Source organism: Thamnophis sirtalis, unplaced genomic scaffold, assembly GCF_051295495.1.
Source record: "Thamnophis sirtalis isolate CommonGarterSnake01/CBP01778 unplaced genomic scaffold, rThaSir2_p1.2 scaffold_2, whole genome shotgun sequence".
NCBI lineage: Eukaryota > Metazoa > Chordata > Lepidosauria > Squamata > Natricidae > Thamnophis > Thamnophis sirtalis.
The window spans coordinates 128,613,496-128,640,443 of NW_028261382.1; the positions used below are offsets into that span (position 1 = coordinate 128,613,496).

Below are 26,948 nucleotides of genomic sequence, written 5' to 3' on the forward strand. Positions count from 1 at the left end.
CACTCTCTTACGGGGCGCTAGGGATTCGAACCGCCGAACTGCCAACATGTCTGATCGACAAGCTCAGTGTCTGAAAAAGCTTCACCTCACCTCAGTTTTTGGAATTCAAAGGCATAAGGCAAATGATTTGACCGAACTGCAGCATAATTTCCTTTTAAAAGAAAAATCTAATATATTATTTGTTTCAAACCAATGTTTGTTTCAACTGGACACCATCTCAAATAACTCCAGTATGAATAACAGGAATGCACATAAGATTAATTAAGTCCTATGAATTTAAAAGTCTTATTTATGACGACTGTTTCTTATAATCCCAGGCAAATTAAAAATCACAGTTTACAATAAAGGGTGCAGATTTATGCATTAAGAATACGCTGCTAAGACATTTTCCTATAATCATTTTGTTTTGATTAAAATTATACTGTTTCTTCTTTGTGCAGTACATCAGACTGCTGACAGCAACTTATGTTTTATAGGAATACAGATGAAATACCAACTAAGAGGAAGTAGAAAAATTAATCATTGCAGAGCTATATGTCATTTAAAGGACTTTTTTTTTCTCAATAATTCAGTTAAATGCTTTCTTCCTCAGATTTGCATTTTATCCCTACATTAACATCTGCATTGTTTAAAGCTACTGTACAAATAATGAGTTGAAAGAACAAATACATAACAACAAGCAAATACAAATCACAGATAAAGGATAGGGAAAGAGACAATACTAAAAATTTAGGGGTATATGTAATGTCTATGGGGATTACTCAGTCATCCAGGTCATGGTGGTCTCAAAGGTGCTTTTTCAAGAGGCAACTATAATGTAATACACAAAATTGTCTGCTACAACGTCCTACCTGTCAACGACTAACTTCAACTGCAATAATACACAGGCAAACAATAGATACAAACTCAAAGTAAACCGCTGGAAACTCGATTACAGAAAATATGACTTTAGCAACAGAGTGGTCAATGCCTGGAATGCTCTACCTGACACTGTTGCTACATTATCAAATCCCCATAACTTTAACTTTAAACTGTCTAGCATGATCCTCACCCCTTTCCTAAGAGGTCTGTAAGAGGGCATGTGTAAGCGTATCAGTGTGCCTACTGCCCCTGTCCTATTGTCCCCATTTATTCGTACCCATTTCCTGTGTTCATATCCATATTTATTAATATTATACATATGTATTCCTGAAAAGCACCTTTGGGAATACATGTGATCTTAAGGAGTCAAAATGATATTTGTACCAACAAAAATAACTCTTAGAAAAAATATTGTTAAAATAGCTAATAAATGCTGATGACATTTGAATAATGTTTTCTTCACTTCAGAGCATTTCAAAATCAATATTATATTATTTTTTTCAATGAGAGCAATTTCCCACTGATTTAAAAATAAGTAATCCAGTAAAAGATAGATTTCATTTTCCAATGTTTTGCAATAACCAAACTGTCCACTGAACAAGAACTGAGTCAAATGCTTATACTGCATCTATTCTTCATGGAATAAGGACAATAAATCAACAATAGGATTTATTGAGGACAAATTGTCAAAAGTGCTATGGTTTCTTATCACTTGGGAAGCTTTAACCATTGGGCAAAGATTTTTTAAAATATATAGGTTTAGGTTTATACCTAATCTCCATTGTTGTTTAAAAAGTAGTCATTTTAGTTTTTTTGAAAATGTGCTCTTATGGGCTATTTTAAGATTGCTTTGTTTATACCAGTGGTGGAATTCAAAAATTTTATTACTGCTTCTGAGTGTGGCTTGGTGGGTGTGGCAGGGGAAGGATACAGTAAAATCTCCATTCTGTCCCCACTCCAGGAGAAGGTTACTGCAAAATCTCCATTTCCTCCCTATCAGCTGGGACTCATGAGGCAGAGAATAGATGGGGGTGAGACCAGTCAGAGGTGGTATTTACCAGTTCTAGTAACTACTCAAAATGTCTGTTACCAGTTCTCCAGAACCTGCTGAATACCACCTCTGGTTTATACCTTTTCTAAGCTGAATGGTGTTGGGATTCCAACTATTTGAAAGACGCAGAATTCCCCTTTCTTTTATTTAGTACTAGGGAGGCATGGAATGAAATACAGGTAGTCCTTGACTTACAACAGTTCATTTAGTGACCATTCAAAATTACAGCATACTGAATAAAGTGACTTATGACCATTTTTCACAGTTACAACCTTTGCAGCATTCCCATGATCATGTGATCAAAATTCGGATGTTTAGCAACTGTTTTATACTTATGACCAATGCAAGTAGCAAAAATTGGGACCACTTGAATGGGAAGGTAACAGTGTTCCATGCGACTTTGGCATTGAATCTGCTGGCCACATGACCATGGAGGTGTCTTTGAACAGCACTGGCCCTTTGGCTTTGAAACGGCGATAAGCATCGCCCCTAGAGTCAAGAACAACCAGCAGATATATGAGAGGGGAACCTTTACCTTTGCAAAATTATTAGTTTATAAAATCATTTGAAAACATTTTGTTTGAATATGCTAAATGAGATCTTCAGCTGTAGAGGAAGCATAAAACAAAGAACTAGACAGGAATACATGACTGTCACAGGTCTGTACAAGCAATATATCTGTACCATATAGTTTTTATGATTAAATAGAAGAAAGAGCTATGTATAACCTTAATCTAATTGGAAGAAAAAACAACTAAGAAACAAATAAAGAATGAGTTAAATTTAGAAAGAGTACAGAGAAGAGCAACAAAGATGAATAGGGGTCTCAAGTGTGAATGATTGAGGGAACTAGGTATGTCTAATATAATGAATAAAAGGACTTGGGATTACATAATAGCAGTCTTCCAGTAGTTGAGGGGCTGTTAGGGGGGAAAACAGGGAATCAACTTATGACAAGAAGTAATGGATGAAAGGTCATAAAGAAGAGAGCAACTTAGAACTATAGACAAATTTCCTGACAGTGAAAACAGTCAGTGGAACAGCTTGCTTTCAGAAATGGTGGGTGCGCCAATATTGGAGGTTTCCAAGAAACTGGACAGCCATTAGTCCAGATAGGTACGTGCAAGGGGTTGGAGTAGAAGACCTTCAAGGTCCCATCCAGCTCTATGATTCTGTGGTCTATCGGCAACATTATCTACAATCGAAAGGTCGTCTCCAATTGACATGAACAATATCTAGTTCATCTATGCACTACAACTCTCTTTTCTTTCTTTGCTATTAATGATTGAACCTTTTTTAAATTCTTTGAAACTATGGATCAACTGTCCCAAAGAGGCTTTTTCAAGAGGCAAATGTTCTGGTTTTTCTTTGAAGATATTTTGCTTCTCATCCAAGTAGCTTCTTCAGTTCATCCAAGATGTTTCCATGATCTGGATGATTAAGAATCTCTATAGTCATTTATGGATCAACTGATTAACCTCTAGATGGCAGGAAAGAATTGCAGTTTTTATGCCTCTTAGTTACTATCTAGTGATCATTCAGGGACGCAATGTCTCAGCGGCTAAGACGCTGACCTTGTCGATCAGAAATGTCGGCAGTTCGGCAGTTCAAATCCCTAGTGCTGCATAACTGAGTGAGCTCCTGTTGTCCCAGCTTCTGCCAACCTAGCAGTTCGAAGCATGTAAAAATGCAAGTAGAAAAATAGGAACCACCTTTGGTGGGAAGGTAACAGTGTTCCGTGCGCCTTTGGCATTTAGTCATGCCAGCCACATGACTATGGAGACATCTTTGGACAGCGCTGGCTCTTTGATTTTGAAACGGAGATGAGCACTGCCCCCTAGAGTTAGGAATGACTAGCACGTAGGTGTGAGGGGAACCTTTACCTTTACCTTAGTGATCAATCAGATTGTGCAGCTATTAACTAAGTGATGCTGATGAGCTGGATTTTGAGAAAGAATCAAGGCATGGGAATAAATATGGAAGCTGCAAACTTACTTTCAGAACATAATATAAGAAAAGGAAATGGTGTGCTGACACTCCTGGGAACCATGGTCATCAGGAAAAGAATTTGTCCAGACAGCCACACTAAAGTACAAGAGACATGTCATTTTGAATACAGTTTCAACTATAAGTATTAACACTGGTCAATTTAGGGCTTCACACTCTGTGATAGATTTCACCAACCCATTTATTTAGAAAATAAAGTGTGAAAATCAGGATTCCTGATCTCCTTTGGAGGAAAAAGAACACAGAAAGGTAGAGAACAGATCAAAGAATGATTGAAAGGTGGAGTGTCCCATAAGAACCAGGGGAATCAATCTGAACCATCAGACTGAGGATAAAGAATTTGTTATTTTAGGCTGCACATCAATAAACCCTACATTCCCCAAACAGAGTTTGGAAGTAAATTAGGAGGCAAAATAGCACTTTCAAAGCTATGTACCAAAACCTACCTTTACATCTCAGCTGTGGGTGGTGATTAGATACATGTGGTGGCATACACACATTTCCTCTGGAAATCATTAGTAAACCATCCTCATATCCAAGCAAAGAAGTTGTGCAGAGTCAGAACTTGGATTTTATTTAATTGTGCCTATAATGCAGGCTACAAATACATCATTTCTGACATATGATTATGGAGTTAATAGTAACTAGTAACTGAAGGGAGTCCATTACCTCCCAAGATGGTTTGTGTCATTGTCATTGTCATAAAAAAAAACTCCCACTTTTAGAAAACATTGAAGTTGATAGAAAATCTATTATGGTTCAGTTTCCATTAATGATTTTATCCCTTTCTCCTGGAGAAAACTAAATAACTCCATCCATATTCTGCTTATAGGTGTGAGAGTGTGATGGAATGTAGTAAAGAGGTGGATTTCCAGGAGGGAGGATAGCAATAGCACTTAAACGTATATACTGCTTTATAGTATTTTTACTGCCCTTTCTAAGCGGTTTATAGAGTCAGCATATTGCTCCCCCCACCAAAAAAAATCTGGGTCCTCATTTTACCCACCTTGGAAGGATGGAAGGCTGAGTCAATCTTGAGCCGGTGAGATCTGAACTGCAGAACTGCAGCTAGCAGTCAGCAGAAGTGAAATTCTACATTAACTGTGAATGCCAGGCATTTATGGGAACCAAATGGAAGACAAGGAATTTGGTTGTTGTGGGAAGAGGCAGTCAAGTCCATTATCAACTAGGTATATATTTTCCTGGAATTTCTCTTCTCACTTTCAAGAGTAATGTTTTTTAAACACTGATTAGTAGTCAAGATCCTTTCTGAAATATGTAGTGTTCTCATGTTTCTCAGCTCCATGGGGCTTAGGTTTTAGGTTTAGGTTTTATTCAACTGGTATGCCGCCCTATTCCCGAGGGATTCAGGGCAGCTGACAAAACCAAGGGAAGGGGGGGACAATACAAAAGGGAAGGAAACAGAAACAAACAACAATACAAAACAATTTAAAAAGGTCTCAACAAGCGCACCAATTCGAGTGGGGATGGAACTCAACAGCCCCAGGCCTGCTGGAACAGCCAGGTCTTAACGGCTTTGTAGAAAGCCTGAAGGGTGGTGAGGGTCCAAATCTCTATGGGGAGATCGTTCCAGAGGGCTGGAGCAGCCACAGAGAAGGCCCTCCTCCGGGTGGTTGACAGCCGGCATTGGCCGGCAGATGGAATTTGGAGGAGGCCTAATCTGTGGGATCTAATGGGTCTTTGGGAGGTAATCGGCAGGAGGTGGTCTCTCAAGTACCCAGGTCCAATACCATGTAGGGCTTTATAAGTGACGACTAGCACCTTGAAGCGTATCTGGAGACCAATAGGCAACCAGTGCAGCTCACGGAGGATAGGTGTAACGTGGGTGTACCGAGGCGCACCCACAATCGCTCTCGCGGCTGCATTCTGGACAAGCTGAAGTCTCCGAAAACTCTTTAAGGGCTGCCCCATGTGGAGCGCGTTGCAGTAGTCCAGTCTTGAGGTCACAAGGGCGTGAGTGACTGTTGTGAGAGCCTCCCGGTTCAGGTAGGGACGCAATTGGTGCACCAGGCGAACCTGGGCAAATGCCCCCCTGGTCACAGCCGACAAATGGTGTTCTAAAGTCAGCTGTGGATCCAGGAGGACTCCCAAATTGCGAACCCTGTCTGAGGGGCGTATAATTTCACCCCCCAGCCGACTAGCACCTGAGAGTTGGAGAACATGGCCAATTATTGGGAGGGAAAAACACAAGCCACTCGGTCTTGTCAGGATTGAGAGCAAGTTTGTTTACTCCCATCCAGACCCTGACAGCCTCCAGGCACTCCAGGCTTGCCAATATTTGTGTATAAAGCTTAAGGAACAACTACCAATTCTTCCCTCCATAATTGTGGTGGGCTTCAAGATATTTTACTGCTGGTTCTATGGGCGTAGCTTGGTGGCCGTAGCGTGGCTTGGTGGCCGTGGCTTGGTATGTGTGGCAGGGGAAGGATACTGCAAAATCCCCATTCCCTCCCGATCAACTGGGACTTGGGAGGCAGAGAATAGATCGGTGTGAGGCCAGTCAGGGGGGTATTTACCAGTTCTCTAAACTACTCAAACTTTCTGCTACTGGTTGTCCAGAACTGGTCAGAACATGCTGAATACTACCTTTCCTCCATATGCCTCAGGATACAAGGATTACAGATACTTCTTTCTGGGCATGCAGAAAAAAGAAAGTTATTGTGCGTTAATTTATTGGTCTCTTAACAACATTCCGTACTGCCTTCCTCTATGTTCTTAATTTCTATCCTTTTTCAGCAGAGGATCTTGTTCCAAGGACTTGGCCTGGAGCAGTTTTTGACCAGCTATCTGAAGAGTTGTTGTTGTTGTTGTTGTTGTTGTTGTTGTTTAATTTGATGAAATTTCCACAAGAATAATCTGCCATTTTTTAAATTTGATAAAACTTTCACAAGAATAATCTGTCATTACCCCTTAAAATATCCTTCTTTCTTTTGGTTTTTTTCCCCCCGTTTATTTAGATACTGTCCTAAAGCTATAGGCTCAATTGAAATGCTAAGTATGTTTACCTTCTATAATCCAGGACTCCCAATTTTAAACATACACTAGAAATGGTAGAGGGTGATGCAAAGACTATTCCAACATATCAGGAGCTATCTAAACTCTAGAAGAGACAGGCAACAAACATTTAGTATCTGCAGTACCTAATGCTGATATTTGTGAGTTTAAGTTATTCTTCTAGCTACATTTTCCCTGTCACTATTATTCTTTGGTTTTTAAGAATTAATATTCTGGGTGCAAGAGCATGCTTGCATAATAATATTATTAATTATTTGATTCTAGATAAACCAACAACTCCAAAATCAGAACCTTCTAAAGCTGAACAACCAATGGAATCAAAGGAACCAACTCTGAAGGAGAAGGCACAGGCAGACAATGGGAAGGAAGAGAATGCAGCGTGAGTAGCAAAAATGCTGGCACTTCATTCATATTCAATTTCCTTACCCAAGCAGAGAAATGGAATGACCAAGGGCAAAAAGGTAGCCCGAGTGGAAACCTCTTCTAACATCCTGCTGACTTGACTGTTGCTGATCAACTATGGCAGTGGATGGTGAGACTACTCCACCTAGCCTACAGAGGGCTAGAATGGGATTGATGTACTGAACCTGTGTATAGCATGGTAGCAACTCTGGAAAGATCACAACTTTACCCAATTTCAATCTTATGGGAGTTATGGGACCTAGATTTTGGATGCATTTTGTAAGTTAGCCCATTTGAGGTACCTTGGTTCACAAATTGTTGCCTTGTGATGCACTTAAAGGTTAAACAGTTAAAGGTTACAGACACAAGAATTTTAGTACTATGTAGATAGTATATAATATCTATATATACTATCTCCCTCTCTCCCTCTCTCCGTGTGTGTGTGTGTGTGTGTGTGTGTGTGTGTGTGTACATACGTACATACTTACTTATCGGTGGTGGGTTCCGGATCCCGTTGCAACCAGTATGGTGCAATGAGGCCGGGTGCCCACTACATGCATGCACTCAGCATGCATGCATGCGTACCTACTGCCCACGATGCTCCAGCATGCACATGCGCAAATGCCCCAATTGGCTCAAATAGCGGTAAGGAGAGTGGGTGGGCAGGTGAACCCTCTGGAGCACAGTACCGGAATGTACCTGGTGCTCCCAGCAGGCACCTGTATGCCCATACCGGGGCGTACCGGTCGTATCCCACCACTGGTACTTATATGTACAGGTAGCCCTCAACTTACAACACTTCATTTACTGTTGTAAACGTACAACAGTACTGTTGTACTGTTAATTGTTCAAAGTTGCAATGGAACTGAAAAAAGTGACTTATGTTTTTCACAGTTATGACCTTTGCTGCATCCCCATGGTCACATGATCAAAATTTCGATACTGAGAGACTGACACTGCAACCGTTATTACCACTGCAGTGTCCCAGGGTCATGTGATCCCTTTTTGCCACCTTCTGACAAGAAAAGTCAATGGGGAAGCCAGACTCACTTACTAACTTAACAACGGCTGTGGTTCTCTTAAGAAGTGTGGCAAGAGAGTTCATGAAAATGGAGCAAAACTCACTCAACAAATGTCTCACTTAACAACTTTGGGCTCCATTATGATCGTAAGTCGAGAACTACCGGTATCTGTATGTTTGTGTATATTTATATGTACATATATATAGGTGTAGGTGTATATGTATATGTATATGTATATGTATATGTATATGTATATGTATATGTATATGTATATGTATATGTATATGTATATGTATATGTATATGTATATGTATATGTATATGTATATGTATATGTATATGTATATGTATATGTATATGTATATGTATATGTATATGTATATGTATATGTATATGTATATGTATATGTATATGTATATGTACACTAGCTGGTGCTACTAGGATTATGGTAACTGGTACACAAATATATACCAGTTCTCAACCTCTGCTTGGGATGCATCATTTTATATAGAGTCCAAGGAAAACTGCCTATTTTTCACCGTTATCATCATAGGATGGGGAAAAAATCAATTTGTTAGCTTGTCAAAGGACTCATTCAACTTGTGATAGACAGGGTGATCACCTTAGAATAGCCTTGCACTCCATTAGTGAGGGAGGAAATGGCCCCCTTTTGCTTTCATCTCAGTACTTTCTTATTTTAAATACACAAAAATACATTGTGTTATTCTTTGGCAAATAGCAGCGGACATAGCTGCAATTTGCCAGGTCTCAAAATAATTTGGCATATGTGAATGCCCTATGTACTGGAAAAAACATGTTGATTGAGCAAATGAAAGTCTTTTAATGTCAATTTCCTAATAATTTAAATTAAGATTCACTTTGAGTCAGACTTGTCTAGCAACCTATTTTTTCCCTTCTGTCCTCTAATAACAGTACAATCATATCCCTATTAATAGCTTTTCAGGATAGCTATATTTTGTCACTGGTGGTTTTTGAGAGATGTGGAGAGGAATTTTCTTCAAAGTAAGAAGAGCAAGATTAGCAGATCGTTTTGTCAGATCATGTTGTCAGTTCATATTAACAAGAATCTAATCTCAGGAAATTAATCCAAAAAGGCACCTCTAATAGCACAAAAATAATTCTGACATACATCAAAAGACTGTACAATGATAATAGTATAGAAAGAAATTGTACAATGCATTTAAACAGGAAGGGAATTATACTGAGAAAAATAATGTATACGATGTAATTTTAATGAAAAGTAACCTCTGTTACACTCATTTACTTATTTTCTAATTTAATTTAGAAACAAATTAATAATGCAGTCACTCCTCATAGCAATGAAATGGTGGAAGAAAAAAAACAGTCATGCAAACATTGATAGGTTGCAATAGTAACCTATAAAATTCAGATCAGATATTCTGATTCAACTGTTAGTGGTTCAGGCTTATGCATATTGTGGATCTTCAAGCACTGTGTTTACAAATTGTTACTATAAGAGGGAAAAGTTTAAAGAATATTCACATTGCTACCCTTAGATTTCCTTTTAATGCATGCAGAAAGGTTGAGGCCTTTTGAAAGACTTTTGTTATAAAGCAGTAATTAAGAAAGAAATGTAAACAAACATGAAATAATGTATATTATGCAGAAAATAGAGCATCTTTCGCTCAGTACTAAAAAAAAAAAGTTACCGAATGAAAAAGTGCTATAAAATCCAGGACTGATAAAAATATTTCAACATGAAGCAAATAAGTACACTATGTTGCATACAGCAATGTGACAACCATCAAGATGGATAGTTTCAAAAAGATTATGTAGAACATACATTAACACCTTACTGTACATCATGGGTATCAAACTCAAGGTGTCATATTGCCGTCACATGATGTGTTGTGATGTTTTCCCCATTTACGGATCTGGGGTGGGCGTGGCCTGTGCATGCACATCCAGCCCGCAGGCTGCCATTTTGACATCCCTGCTATATATGAACACCAACTAGCTGTTTAAACATAGGATGAAAACTTAATCTCACAACACATGGACAGACATACCACAGTTTCAGCTGGGAAACTATTTGCATCATAGACAACCCGCAAAATACTAGAAAATTCCTGGAAGTTTGGCATGCAGAGAAATCAGCCATCAATAGACACGTGGAGATAAACCACATCCATACACCATTCAAAAGAGGCAATAAAAAATCTAGAAAGAAAACAAAAATATTGTAGCATATCAACAGACCATATTCAGACAAGCAGGGACCAGCACCAGACAAACAATCAGGCAGAAAACAATACTTCAATCAAGGAATCACCAAGGAGAAAACTACACACCTACCTAAACTGGTTGGACAAACATTTAAATAGGCAATAAACCCACAGTCATTCACATTAAATATGTTACCTGTTTGGCTAATGAAATATATGCAAGCAAACAACCAAGAACTCCATAGTGATTATACAATTTCATAGAAATAAAATGATCAGTTATTCCTGCCCCAGGTAGGAAAGTAGATAAGTAATCATTATGACTATGCATTCTCTAGTACTGGAAATTGTTCTAATTACCAGTTTTGGGGGAAAGTCTCGTGTAGCTATGTATCAGTGGTGAGATTCAGCCAGTTCAGGCTGATTCAAACATACTGGTTGTTAAATTGCTGGCTGGTCCCACCCTTCCTGCCCCGCCCCTTCAGGAGTCCCAATGCGCCCCATTTTTGCTCCCAGGAGGCCTACTAGGCCCAAAATGGGATGCAGGGGGAGGTGCCCCCCGGGGCTGAGCTTTGCTCCCAGGGGGGTGCAGGAGATCAAGTGCTGCCTGCAACACCCTCTGGCCATGCCCACCATAGCCACACCCACCCAGCCAGTCATTAAGGCAGACAACCAGTTGTTAAATTATTTGAATCCCACCACTGCTGTGTATGATGAAAAAGCAACCATGAACTGGTTGCTGGAAGCAACCTGAAGTACAATAGAGGGTAGGTGATAGTACTTGCAGGAAATTGACGATAAGCTGCATTCAGTCTGATACTAACTTCTTTATTTATTAATTTGCAATTCCCCCTCTCTTTGCTGATTAAGCAGAGCGCCTGCAGAAATAATATAACACATAAAACATACCACTAAAATCATTATTCAGGAAAATAATTCTGTTTCCTAAATGAGTTCTTGTGATGCTAACATTAAACTACTGATGTGGAATAATGGTTTGAATCATTTGTCTTCGTTATTTTCTACTGTATTTATTTTTGTAAGTGTAGATGATTACTTGTTCATTTGGTCCCTTGCAGACATAGATCACCTTGAGCTCCCGAAGGGAAAGGGAAGGAAATATTAATCTAATCACATAATAGTTCAAGGAACATTAAGGAAATGCCTTCTCTATAATAAATTATACTTATCTTGTAATTGGAGGCATTAGCTTTGGGGCAGACTACCAAAAAAATATTGAAATCTGTAGAAGAAAATATATGTATCTGTTTCCAAATTCATAAACCTTAAAATATATGAGAAGAAACTCAACCATTGTTGAGATCATTTAAAACTCCACCTACTACCTCAGCCAGGAACAGGTTGAAAGACTCACATACTGGCTAGCTATATGTCCTGACCTATTTAGTCACAGGATTAAATTGTTAGAAGAATTTTCTTGGTTCAACACAAGAGGCAGCTTTTAGAAGTAGAGTAGCTTATTCAGCCAACCACACACAATCGTTGCCTACAATGTTAGATATGTATTACTAGAGCAGGGGTGGGCTGCTATGGGTTCCCCTGGATTTGGGAGAACCCGCAGCTAACATTAGTTCGAAGAACCTCCAAATCCCACGCCTGGCTGGCTCTGTCTACCCCACCCCACCCTGCTCCTCCCAGGAGTCTCCATGTGGTCCATTTTGGATATGAATAAGTGCAGGGCCCATGTGGAGGCTTGCAGAGGGAGAAAACAGGCCTCCTGGACATTCCAGAAGGCCTCTGGAACCCGGGGGAGACAGTTTCGTCCTCCCAGAGGCTCAAGGAAAGCCTCCGGAGCCTGGGGAAGATGAAACCCCCTCCCCATGGTGCAGGAGGCCGACTAGGCCACGCCCACCATGGCCATGCCCACCCAGCAACTGGGCAGAGAACCCGTTGCTGAAATTTTTGAAGCCCACCCCCATACTAGAGAGATATATTATGACAAATGGGATTTGATGTTTAGATATGCAGATTGAGGTTCATGCCCTAGGCCTTTACTGTGAGGTGTATGTTTAGATATGCTAGGGATGTTGCCCTGAGGATGTGTTAAGCCCAGGAAGGAAGAATTTCCTAAGTGTGGATTATTATGAGAGAGTCTGGCATCTTCTCTTTTATTGTAAGTGTTAGGAATGTACGTTTATTCAAGGGATGGAAGTAACTAAAGGGAGGGAGGGTGCAATTGAAAAGCTTTCAACTACCAATATTCTTTTCTATGTTTTTTTCTATTTAAATCCTAACAGTATATCATAAAAAGTTATGAAATAAGTACAAAAACTCTACATGTCACATTACTCCCCCTTTTACTTACTATTAATTCATACAAGCACTGCTTATCTGTCCCGAATTATGTATACAATATGCCTTTTTTCAGGAATTTTAAAAAAAGGTCCTTAGGGAATTAAACTCCTTAAAGATGAATACTCTTCAAAGCTTCAGAGTTATTTTCTGTATAACTGAGCCAAATGAAAATCACTTTTTCAAGCTAATCCAAACTTCAAAAGTTCACGTATAGCAGGGTATAGTTGATATCTCCCAAATGTAAAAATGGGAAATTGGAACAGAATCTATCTGTGAAAATATTTGGCTTATCTAGCCCAATTCAGCATAATTTATTTGATTTATTCTAGGCTCAGTTATAGTATACTGGCTGGCTGGATGGTTGGTTGAAAAACCTGAAGCAAATCAGTTACAAAAACTTGTTAATTTGCAACAAAATGTGCACTGATTTTGAGTGGCAATCTATGATACTCATCTTAATTCCTATTTCATATTAGAACTAGCAATCAAAATCCTAGGCATTTCAACTCAGAAATAATGTATAAGCCCACAAAAAGCTTATGTTTATAATAACTGGAATAGCTACATTGCATTTCTTTTTCTTTATAATTTTCTTTTTTATATAAAGACCACATTAGGAATACTGCATCCAGCTTTGGTTGCACAATGTAAAGAAGATGTTGAAATTCTTGAAAGGGTGTAGAGAAGAGCAACGAAGATGATTAGGGGATTGGAGGCTAAAACATATAAAGATTGGTTGCTGAAATTGGGTATCCCTAGCTTAATGAAAAAAAGTACTAGGGGTGACATGATAGCAGTATTCCAGTATACCAGGGGCTGCCACAAAGAAACTAATGGGTGGAAACTAATCAAGGAGAGAAACAACCTAGAACTAAGGAGAAATTTCTTGGCAATTAGAAAAATTAATCAGTAGAACCACTTGCCTCCTGAAATTGTGAATATTCCAATACTGAAAGTTTTTAAGAAGAGATTGGAAAACAATTTGTCTGTAATTGTATAGGGTTTCCTGTATGAGCATGGGGTTGGACTAGAAGACCTCCAAGGTCCCTTCCAACTCTTATTCTACCTCAGTCACCAAAGTAAATTTAGGTAATATGCAATGAACTAATGAATACATTTTAAAAGCAAAAGAAAACCAATCAACCAGTAAACCAAAAGAAAAGCTGCATTAAACTCAACATTGGGAAAAACAGCATAAATCAAATAAGGATTAAAATTCAGGGTCATAAATCACCCTGCAGACACCATTAACAGCAGATAAATAATTATGTTTTACTACACATTTCCACAATTAGGCCTTAATATAGACTCCTACATGTGTTTGGCTGAACTAACTGCCTTTCTCTCAATATCTTTTTTTTAATGCTTTATTTTCCAAAATTCCCAGATTGTGGGGCATGACAATTAGCACATAGGGAAAGGCAGCTCAGGAGCAATCCTGTCTCAGGCCACCATCCCTCCTACTTCCCAGGGTCTCAATCAAATTGTCCATCAAAGCCTGTTCCATGCCAAACAGTGCAAAACTGTTGTGGCCCGCCAGCAGCCAGCAGAGCTGGCAGCAGATTCGGAACAGCGCGGAGGTTGGGGAGGAACATGGGCCAGTCCTGGAGTCTGGGGAAGGCTCTGATGAGGGCTCTGTGTCAGAGGTAGAGAGGGGACGAGAGCTGTATGCCAGTCATCAGTTGTTGTCTGAATCAGACAGCAGTGAGGCAGACAAACAGCTAGAGCCTGTTCCCAGTGTGCCCATGCACAGAGTTGCCAGACGAAGAGAACAACTAAAGAGCAACTTGGGAGTAAGGCCAGATGATGAATGGCCCTTCCCAGAGGAAATAAAAGAGGAGCAAAAGGGGAGTGGAGTTTGCAGGAGACAATTAGTTCACTAATTGGTTAGTGACTTTCCAAGACTCCTTGCCAAGTTCTGCAGATATCGACCTGTCAGCTCGCCAAGCCAGATAAGGTGTGTGATCATAAATCTTCCTTTGAAAGACTTTGCCGGCTGTGAATGAGCAGAATTCACTGTAAATTAATAAAAGGGTTTTTTGCTGGGACAAGGAGTTCGTTTCATGCTCTTGGGAAGCCTAGGTCAGAACAAAAACAAAATGTCAGGTAAATACATGTTAAAAGTCTTTAATGCCATGTCATAAAATTCTTGACAGTAATCAGAGATAGATAGCTAGAATGTTAAGACTTGCCTTGATACTCGAGACAATAGTACTTTGATAGCAGGAAAAAGGCATAGACATTATCTGGAACAGTCCTGTATTTTGGCAACAGGAAATTATATGATCTGATCTGATTGTCAAGCAAGAGATTGGGTATAGGCCCAAGAGTCAGAATGACAGGAACAGAAGTTCAGAGTTCAAGAGTTGTGCAAGGGTTTGATGGTTCCTCTTATAGCCGCAAGTGCTGAAATAACTGAATGAGGGCCATTGCTTTCTTTTCCTCTCAAGGATCCTCTCAAAAATCATGCTTTGATCGGGAGCTGATGATGTGCTCTTGAACTAGGCAACCAGGCAATTTATATAAAAGATAGGAACAACAGTTCAGCAGAACAGGATAAAACAGACTTAACAATTCACTTAACAGATGATCTAAACCTAACATATAAAAGATTGAATCAGCAGGGATGTAACCTGTAATGGATTAATAAGCATAGAAAGACAAATAAATAAAGGTAAAGACAAATAACTTTCAAAGGAACAATTATTTTTAAAAAACGAGATTGTTATTTCCAGTATCTACTGAGTCCAGGTTTCAGAGTCAGAACAGATAAGATGGCAATCTAAAATTTGCATTGATATGTTTTCCCCTATGGATTGTACAATGGGGTTAGGCACAGGCTGCAGTGAAGGATCATAAATTGTGTAGGTCTGCATTAGAAGATGTCTTTTGTTATGAAGCTTTAATGTGATGGATAGTTTGCTTTAGCCTGCCCATAATTTAGCCTCACTCAAGAATAACTATGGCATTGTTTAGGCACATAATCAGAGCTATTAAATGAGCAATTAATTATGCTATTAATCACTGTGCCTTCATTAATTATAACAAAGAGGAATCCCTAAGAGAATCACCTAATAAAATGAACATTGCATCCATCTAAATTCAGCTTATCTGTTGGAGCATGAAACAAGTTTTAAGTGGCTGTATTAAAGTTGTGATGGTACAAAAGAAAAATGGGGGGGAATGAGCACACTATGACAAATTGAGGAGATGGTTTTAGTCAAGCATAATGTGGCAAAGATTTGCCAAAACCCCTTTTGTTATGCAAATTTTATTTTTTTCAAAACTCAGTTGTGTTTGTGAATCTCTATTAAATGATTATTACCCTTTTCTTTTCTGCATTTAACATTTGGGGAGGGAGTTGAGGGCAACACCTAACAGGTTGGTGACTAAAAATAGGAGAAACTCTGTTACGTGGATAGGGGAAATTTGAAGGAAAATTTTATAATTACATTGCATTAATCTTATTTTAAGACTTATTTTAAATTTCATGCTTCCTTCCACAAATTGGCCAAAAGCTAAGCTGGTGACTTCTCTAGATCATGGTTGAAAGGAACTTTCAGGTACTGTATAGAGAAATGTAATTTGGAAACAAACAAAAAAAAAATACCATGGGAATCTTCCATTAGAGCAGGGGTGCCAAACTGGTGGCCTGCAAGCCGGATGTGTGACACGCAGGCCACACCCACCCAGTTCCACAAATGGGAAAACATTGTGAAATGTCACGTGATGGCAACGTAATGTGGTGAGTTTGACACCATACATTAGAAGGCTGCTGTCCTAAATGCTGAAATCAAATAGGATTGAAAACTCCTGGAATCAAATGTTGTTGTATCTGAATTGGCGCCTTCCTCAGAAAAGATGGAGGAGGAGCGGATCAGGATGAAGAAAGTACTTTCTAGCCAGAGAGACCCTTTTTCCATAATAAATAAATTTGAAAATAAATTTATTCAAGCCAGTTATTAATAAAATAGTATCTCCCACTATAATGGGGACATTTAGATACAAAGGATGAAGAATTCAACCCCTTTCCATGCTATTTCAATGGACTCATTCTATTTTTTATGGACTTCTCAAGAAGGAATGAAGAGAGAGTAATGTAAACCCTTCCCTAGACATTTTATTTAACCTTTTCTTTTATTCTTTTGTCCTGAAAATTTTTAAGCAATACTATACAAAAGGAATTGAAAATTTAGCACTTGTATTATAGCTTATGTGCTCCATATGATGTCCATGGAAATCAAAATTCAATAATATAAATAATAATTTCAGGAAACTCTGAATTGTTGTAAGATGATCACATCTCATGTGTTGTGATGGCTTCATTTGAAATTTTGTGAGATTTGGGGCAAGTATGACAACTTGTAATATTTCATGATCTTCTGGAATTTTGATCATATTTGTCTTTATTTTTTCTCTTATTTTATTTTTGAACACTCCAAGATTCACTGATTAGTAGTGGATGTGTTAGAGCACATGTTGAAAACCATTAGTGTACATCACCGTTAACTTACTAGCAAACCTTATCAGGAAGCAATGAAATTCACCAATTGTTTATAAGAAAGATTTTAATTAATGTTGTAGGAAATTTCACTGAATGGAATTCATCCAAATATTAATGAAAATGCATCATTCATGGAAATGGCATTATTAGAATACAGAATCATATTAAATGCTTTTTGATGGTACCAATAGCTGAATATAAAAAGAAATATCTCAGAAGTTCTACAAGTGTCCATATTTATTCTTATATGTATAAAAAAAAAGGTAAAGGTTTCCCCTGTCCACTCATTCCTGTCTCAAAGGAATGGTGCTCATCTCCATTTCTTAGCTGAGGGAACCAGCGTTTTCTGTGGTCATGCAGTTAGCATGACTATATGCTAAGGCACACAGAATGCTGTATATTCTCACTGAAGTGATATCTATTCTAATCACATGTGCATGCTTTTGAACTGCTAGGTGGACAGGAGCTGGGGCAAATAATGGGAGCTCATCCTGTCACTTGGCGCTCGAGTCCCAAACTTGGGTTCCAGCTGACAAACTCATGGTCTTTAACTGTTGAGCTGTTGTGTTCCCTAAATCTGTATAAAAAGGAGAATACAAATAAATAGTTTATATTTGCCTCTCGCAAGCATGTTGGTTATTATTCACCTTGGTTGTTATGGGCAACTTCTTTCTTTAGAGAAGAACTTGGGGAAATAGAAATCATAAACAAACCTCTTTACCAGCAACATGTGGAAAAAGCAAGCAAACAATAGGACTGACCATGATTTTATAGAAATAGTTTTAACAAACATGAAGGCTTTGTGCATCTACTATGATGAGATTTTTCTTTTTTTCTTTTTAAATGTCCAAAGTTAGAGCAAGATTTTTGCTTATGCCTTTTCGTGTTTGGGCTTGTAGGCCTTCAAGATTGTTTTTAAGCTCTAAGTATTTGGTAACTTATACAAACTAAAAGCAATCTCTCATATACAGGAACCATTTTTGTTTTAAGTGAATATGTTAGAAATATTTAAATTAAATGCAGACTCTCTCTTGCAGCTGCTTTTAGCAGTGCTTCACTTGTGTCCCAGTAGATTTCTTTTCATGTGAGGAGTGAATGAAGGTCAGGAGAATGTACAGCTTTACTGCAAGCTCAGCACAATTTAATGTATTTTAGGCAACTGACATTCATGTCATAAATCCAAAATCAGTTATTCAGGAAAAGAATTCATTTCTATTGAAGGGCTGTGCCTTGCCTCATCTGAAGTGAATTATCCAGTATCAGGGTAGTATTAAAACTGAATAATGAAGCAGCACCCTTTGGCTGTTTTGAAGGGCTAGCTAATCTAGTTATGTTCGTCGGTGAGGAAGTGGGTGTTCGTTTCCAGAATATTTGACAAAACTCTGTATAAGCCTCTCATACTGATCTCGCTAAGTGCTCACCTGGACATGGTTTGCAAGAGGATACTTGCACTAACCCATTTAATAGGATGCAGAGCTTTCAGGGCAGTTAATAAACTGCATTCTTAGAGGGTTAGGATGCTTCCACAGATACAAGTTATTTCTGCAAAGGTTCTCAGAAAGACACTGTATAAGTATCCAGCAGTTGGGTCATCATCCTTTTTTCCTGGTTTGAGCCATGATACCTTCCTGAACCCACCCATTACTCTCTTACGCTTAGTTAGAGGAAGTGGTGGGATTCAAAAATATTTACTACCAATTCTGTGGGCATGGCTTGTGGGCGTGGAAATGCTTGCTGGGTGTGGCTTGGTGGGCGTGGCAGGGAAAGTATACCAGAAAATCTCCATTCCCACCTCACTCCAGGGGAAGGTTACTGCAAAATCCCCATTCCCTCCTGATCAGCTGGGGCTCGGGAGGCAGAGAATAGATGGGGGTGGGGCCAGAGGTGGTATTTACTGGTTCTCCAAACTACTCAAAATTTCTGCTACCGGTTCTCCAGAACTTGTCAGAACCTGCTGAATATCACCTCTGGTTAGGGAGCTCCTCATTACAGCAGCACCAGAGCCATACATAAGAGCCTGCTCAGCAATCTAACACTATAGAATCACCAGCTGGGTTTGTTCTCCAGATGTCTTCAATTAGGTCCTAGAAAGAGACGCCTGGGTTATAGAGGAGGTCTTCTGTCCAGGTAAACCAGACATGACTAGATGAACTAAATCTACTTTACTGTAAGGCTACATTAACATAATATTGCAAGAAGGAAAGTATAAACTTCCTACCGTTACTTTTAATTGCTTCATTCATTGGGGCAGGTCCTTCCTAAGTTTATTTCTCATTAAGTCACTGGGACCTTTTGTCTCTTTTGTCTGTTTGCAAAGTAGCATCTTCTCCCTTCATTGAAACATTCCTTTTACAACTTCAGACAGTACTGAAAAAGGTCTTTATAGGGATGTTGTCCTATAAAGCAATCGCACGAATGCACACACACACACACACACACACACACACACAAAATACGCAGGTTTCCTAACCTATTCATTACATGCATTTGAGATGACAAAAACTCACCTTAAGAAATAAGTCAATGCAACCAGATAGGTCCAAACTAGTTTCTCTATTAAGTTAGCAAAAATACAATGATCACTGGACTCCTAACCAGGACTCACAAAGACCCACAAGACTCATTAGCACAGATCTTATACATGTTTGCAAAAAATTAAAGGGAATATAGAATAAATGGATAATAATAAAATGGATAATAATAAAAAGAGCCGAAGTGGTGCAGTGGTTAGAGTGCAGGACTGCAGGCTACTTCAGCTAAGTGCTAGCCACAATTCGGTAGTTCAAATCTCACCGGCTCAAGGCTGACTCAGCCTTCCATCCTTTCAAGGTGGGTATATTGCGCCCAGATTGTTGGGCGCAATATGCTGACTCTATAAACCGCTTAGAGAGGGCTGTAAAAGCACTATGAAGCAGTATATAAGTCTAAGTGCTATTGCTATTACAATTTAGGTAAGGAGTGCTGATGGTATCATTGAAGGAAGCAGAGCACCCTCTTGTCTAACCCCAGAGTAGCTTATAACTGCAGTCCTTAAATTGTTTGTTTTCAGGAGCCCTTTACATTTTAAAAAAATGATTGAGGATCCAAAAAAGGCTTTGGTTTATGTGGCTTTTATCTACTGATATTTACTGTATTGGAAATTAAAACTAAGACACTTAAAAATATTTGACTTCACAGACTTCCTGACAGTCCCCAGACCACATTTTGAGAACCAATGGCTTATAGAATATAGACATTAGCTCACCAGAGACCCAGAAGCCATGCAAATTGTCCCCATTTTATTATTGTAATAGCATTATTGACATTATGAACTAGGTAGTATGAACAAGGTAAAGCTAATGAATGTATTATCTGCATCCTTTTAGATGACCAGAATTATCAGGTCTGCAGGTGAAAGTCCTTGGTCAGCAGTCAGGGTGTTATGCCAAAAAGGGAATGAATGAATTAGAGTGTATATTGAGATTTGCAATTCTCCAATTACACTGCAGTTGACCTCATTTTATCTGTAGGGGCGTGGAGAGGTGAGTTATATGTTTACTTTAATTATTCCTAAATACGTTGCTGCTATACTTAGCAAGGCAAGTCAAACAAAGCACCTTTCTAAAACCACTATTTCTAATATTTTAAATTTCAGTACAGTTCTACCTACTCCAGGAATGTGCAGATTAATAGATTTTTATCCCTCCTGTCCTTTAAGAGCTCAAGATGATGCATATAACATTCATCCTTTAATTTTATGCTCACAGAAACCTTATCAAATATGTAAGAGTGAGATGTGGTGACTGGATTTCTTTTCTTTCTTTCTTTTGTGAATGAGAATAATGATGATCAGAGTACTGGAAACTAAGTTTTATGAAAACTTGATTTTACCAAAGTTTTATGGAAACTAATTAAGGAGAGATCCAACCTAGAACTAAGGACACTGTTCTCAACAGTGAGAACAATCAACTAGTGGAATATCTTGCCTTCAGAAGTTGTGGATGCTCCATCACTGGAGGGTTTTAAGATGACAAGTACCTGTGAGAAAAGGTATAGGGTCTTCTGTGTGAGCTGGGGATTGGGTTAGAAGACCTACAAGGTCCCTTCTAACTCTGTTATTCTAATCTGTTCTGAATTATATTTGAGAGAAGCAAGTATCCTTGGTTTTGGGTAAGGATAATATAGTAGCATTTTTCATCAAGTGGCATTAACATGCCTATGAACAAGACACATAAAGGATGACACTGCATTTATGTGTTATAAAAATATTATAATAAAAATAATTTGATGTTGGAATAAGTAATTAAAATATATGACATTTTCTGGACATAGTTTTAACTGTTTTAATTGTATTTTAATAGCTTTATTTCCATGAAATGTGGAGAGCCAGGTTTTAGGGCAGCATAAAAGATTCAAACTGTATTTTTGAAGATGAATTGAATAAAAAATAGAAGTACAATGCGTTTTATATTTCTTTTTAAAAATCACCCAAATGTGCAAACACATAATTACAGTCTTAATTTTCCAGTTTGTGATTTATACACTGGCAATGAGAAACAATTAATGACTTATGTTCCTAGCATACCAGCAGAAGGAAAAGACAAATGTAATAGTGATATACTGATACTTTTGAATGCAGTTGATGACAAGTGTGCTTTCTTTGAATCAGTGGCCAATTATTTTTTCATACAATGTTTAAATTGGCCTGTTTAGGCTTATTGGATGCAAAAGAAAAGCTGAAAGGTTGCACATTGAATAATGAGAGGAAAGAATTTTGGCTTCTGCCGGTAACTATGTAAGAATGAGGAATGGTCCACATAATTTATGGTATAGAGAAATTGGTTCTTTAGCATAGCCAAAGGTACAAATCTATTGGCAGGGATGAGGCTATGCTGTCTCACTTGAGCATATGTTTCCTATATAGAGTAAGCAAGATCTCTAACATTTTACTTCTGCAGTGTCTGCTCTTTTAATAATGAAATTATTCCACTCTCAGGATAAGGAACCATCTGTGTTATTACTAGATACTTTTAGCTTTATCTAAATATATAGATATAGTCATATTTTTTCAAGGATATTAATCATTGCCCTACCACTTGCACCCCCATAAACAGCCCAGAAAATAAACCACCGGAAATCATTATCAATGAATATGCACAAATACAGCTGCAAGATATTGTCCAAAAAATGCGAGAAAGAACAGCTACTTATAAGGAAAAGGTGACTAATCCAGTAATCTCTTCACCAGAAGTCAGTCCAACTGCATGTAAGTTTTGGAAGCTGTACCTTTTTTATTTACATTGTGTTATGAGTGGCTTGAAAGTAATGAGTTGGGACTGTGAGTCAGGTTCTCGAGCTGGGCTAATTTTAGCGTATTAGTACTATCCTGGTCAGTTATGTACAATACTAACTCAGGAAGTTACTCTTTATCTACCAAGTTATTTTTATAGTTTGTCCAATGCTTGACAAGAGTCTTAATTATTCAGCCTCAAAGAAATATCAATACAGAAATATGGTGAGAATATAGTGAGCTGTCTGTACTTTTCTGGGTCACAAATGTTTAACTCTGTGAAACTGTGTTCTTCAAAAGTTTCAGTATGCCCGTGATCCCAACCTGAAACCCTGAATTTATTTCCAAGAATACCCACAACATGGAAGTACATAGGGTAGAAGGATATTTTTGGGAGAAGACAATCCATCGCCATGATTACGTAATCAAAATTTGGACCCTTATTGATGGGATTACTCTCCTGGAGTCATGTGTTCACCATTTGTGACCTTCCCAACCAGTTTCCAACCAGCAAAGTCAATGAGGAAGCCAAATTCACTTACCAACTACATGATTCCCTAACAAATGTAATGATTCACTTAACAATTGTAGCATAAAAAGCTCATAAAATGAGGCACAATTCACTTAACAACATCATTGCTTTACAGTGGAAATTTTAAGACTCAGTTGGGATCATAAGTCAAGAACTAGCTTTATTTGCATGAGTATGGTTTGCACCAGGTAAAGGTTATGAAAGTTGCTTATTCATTACTGTTTGTCTTTTAATTTGTCTGTCTTTGTTAATTTTTTGATTCTCAGAGTTATAATGTTCAAGCTGGAAAATCACATAAACTCTAAAAAATATGTTTTTTAAAATCATAACTGAAACCAGAGATATTTTTGCCCAGTCAACTTGTTATGACATTCAGAGACTATTTTCAATAAAATAAAATTATATAACTTTTGGTGCATCAAAAAAGTCTCCCTATTTACTATCCTAATTATTTAGTTACTTACAATTCCAATGCTATTTGATATGTTGAATAGATTCTGTTAAGTTCGTTATTAATTGAAGAGGCGTGAGGCAGCTGAGGTAAGAGAACAGCTACTTATTCAGAAGAACGGCAACAACAAACTATGTACAGAGATTCAGCACCTCGCCCTGCTTGACAGCTATTTATACTAGAGCTGTCAAGCAGGGCGACCAATAGGAAGGCTTAGGCTGCCCGTGCTCAGCCAGTTGCGCCTTAGCCAATCAGGCGCGACTGAGCTGTTGCGGCTGTCAATCGTAAGTCAAGGACTTGCGGCCAGTCGTAAGTCAAGGACTTTAGGATCGGTTGCAAGTTGACGACTTAGCAGATTCATTAAGCCACAGTAAGATGTGAATCTTATCTGACATCAATATTCATCATATATAATAATTGGCAGAATAAATGTTTTTCTCTTTTTAAAAAAATAACAAGAATTATACCTGTAGTATATTCTATAGTTCAATTAAAATTTAATTAACTGCATTTAAAAGCCACAAAATATGTAGTGGAAAATTGAGATTATAGTGTATCTATTTTTGTAATTTTGTAAAAAGTAGAAGCCTCAGCTTTAAAATGCTGTCTAAATGTTTTAGGGTTTTTATTCCTGAAGCATTATTCGCCCAGTTCAGTCTCTTTGTTAAAATATTTTGTTGGTGTTACATTCAAGAATTAGTCTTTACGCATAGCACAGAGACCACATGTTCAGTAGAAAGTTTTATAAACACTTTAAAAAATGTAAGGACACATTATAATTTAATTCTTATCTTAGAAGCTGATTAGACATCAGTACTCAGAAAACTCTTTTGGAGTACAGCACTAAAGCTTCTGCTTCCTTTATCATGAAGCTACCTGACACAGTTGCATGTAGTTTTTATTTAATGACTGCCTTGAACAGTGACCCCCTTCAATTATGACAGGGATGAAAAAGTAACTTTGAGACCAATCCTCGCATTTATGACCATTGCAGGTCTGTAAAGCAAAGAAAAACTGAAGTAAGACCATAAGCACAGTCGTAGTTTCACTTAGCATCCACTTTAACAACTGGGTTCTCAGCTCCAATTGTGGTCACTAAATAAGGACCACTGTATTTCAAAAGTCAAATTCCACCTTGGATGCCTTTTCTAACCTTTATTTCTGTAATGTTCTCGACTTGCGACCGGTCTTAAGTCCTTGACTTATGACTGGCCGCAAGTCCTCAACATACGACTGACAGCCTGGCAACCAAAAGCTCACGCCTATTGGCTAAGATGCGCCGGGCTGGAAGTGGGCTTTTTACACTGTTACCATTGGCTGCTCTGCTTGACAGCTCCCGTATAAAAAGCTGTCAAGCAGAGCAGGGTGCTAAATTGTACATAGTTATCTTTGAGCATTGTTCTGTTGAAATAAAAGCTGTTCAATTCACCTCAGCAGTCTGTCGCCTCTTCAGTCAGTCCAGACTTCTACAATTTCTCTAATATATTTCTGTTCATAAGGGGATTAATCCTGCCCAGATCCTTTTTCTAAAGCAATAATAAATGTTTTTTGGGAAGTTGTAAAAAGAGTACCAAAAGGATAAAGGATCTAGGATAAAATTCTGTAGTTTCAGTGAATCTGATGCATTTGAGAAAGTGGTATTAACTTTTTGACTCTTAAACTTACCTAGCACCCGAAAAGAAGCCGCCACCCCCTGCTGCCAAAGAAGAAAAGAAAGAGGAAAAGAAAGAAGAAAGCAAACCTGAGGAGAAGCCAAGTTCTATAGTCAAGAAACGATCCATGAAAGAATATATGAAAAAATTGAAACTGCCAGACACCATAGATGCATTCACAGGTATGAGTCCAATTTTCCAGAGCAAGGAAGTGCTGGAGATGGTGAAATTCTCAATGATTATCTTTGGACATTACAAAGATCTTTGCAGACATCAAGTGCTATTGTATAGATAAGTCATTGTGTTTTCCCTTTGTTAACTTCAGCTCTGACCCGAAACATGGAATCTATTAATTGTTTGAAGATAGTGACTGAAGTTGAACCTTCTAAAAATAACTTCAGTATACAGGTTAACTAATAAATAATCTATGCATCACTTCTCAGACTACAATTAAACATAGCAAGTTATGAAACTTTCCTTAGGCGCTTCGTTTATTTTTTCTGGGGAAATGCATTCCCAAATCCCAATGACAGTAATTTAAGCGAGCATATTATTTTTCTTTTCCAGATCGTCGCTATTTAATGTGGTTATTCTTAGTTACTGCTGCTTATAACTGGAACTGCTGGTTCATCCCACTGCGATTAGTATTCCCAGTTCAAACATCCAGCAACATAATATACTGGATTGCCGTAGACATCTTAAGTGACATCTGCTACATCTGTGATCTCCTGTTATTTCAACCTCGAGTACAATTTGTGCGAGGGGGAGATATAATAGTAAGTTAAAAAAAAGGAAAGAAAAAATGACGCCTAGTGGGCTGGGTTGATATTTCTTATCAGAAAATATTAGATTGAAAAGCCCACCAAGTGATCAAGTTCAATGTTATTTGGGGGGTTAGAACTTTTGTGCTACAAACAGAACTCAGAAAACCATTGGATGTCACCTATTACTATTGGTACTATCCAAGGGTGGGCTGCTGGGGGTTCACAGGGGTTAAGGAGAACCTCTAGCTAAGATTCTGTGCATTTTGTAGAACTCCCAAATCAATTCCTGGCTGGCCCCGCCCAACCCATCCCTGCCAGGAGTCCCCAAGTGACCCATTTTGGATGCAGGTAAGTACAGGGCCCATGCAGAGGCAAAAAAAATGGTTCTGGAAGGCCAGAAATGGGCTCGTTTCTGGCCTCCAGAGGGCCTCCGGAGCCTGGGGAGGGCGTTTTTGCCCTCCCGGAAGCTGGAAGAAAGCCTCCAGGGCCTGGCGAGAGCAAAAGTGTGCACCCTCACACACACTTTGGTGCAGGAGGCTGAACAGGCCATGCCACCATGCCCATGCCCACCCAGTAACAAGACAGAGAACCCCTTGCTAAAAATTTTGAAGCCCATCCCTAGTACTATCTTTGCATTGTTTTACCATAGTTGTTGCATTTCAATTTGTAGGTCTTTCTATTTTGTGATTTTCCCCAGTTCATTCCCTTCTATTCTGCTGTCTTCGGGTACCACTACATCCACTATGCAGACATTTCGTCTTTCTTATTGACCAGTACTGTGTTTGTAGTGTCTGTTATATGGCAGGTGCTTATCTGTTTGAATTCCAAAGTCCAAGAGTGCTGGTATTTCTTGTAGATAGGCAAGTCCTGACTTG

General features: G+C 38.5%; 1 protein-coding gene across 1 annotated transcript in view; it reads left to right on the forward strand.

Annotated features, from left to right (window-relative positions):
• Positions 1-26,948, forward strand: part of CNGB3 (cyclic nucleotide gated channel subunit beta 3) — an 81,363-nt gene that overhangs the window by 25,594 nt on the left and 28,821 nt on the right. Inside the window, exons 3-6 of the mRNA XM_087706891.1 lie at positions 7,220-7,334; positions 22,499-22,650; positions 25,327-25,491; positions 25,877-26,085. Coding sequence (XP_087563017.1) covers positions 7,220-7,334; positions 22,499-22,650; positions 25,327-25,491; positions 25,877-26,085 — 641 coding nt within the window. The remainder of the gene's footprint in view (positions 1-7,219; positions 7,335-22,498; positions 22,651-25,326; positions 25,492-25,876; positions 26,086-26,948) is intronic.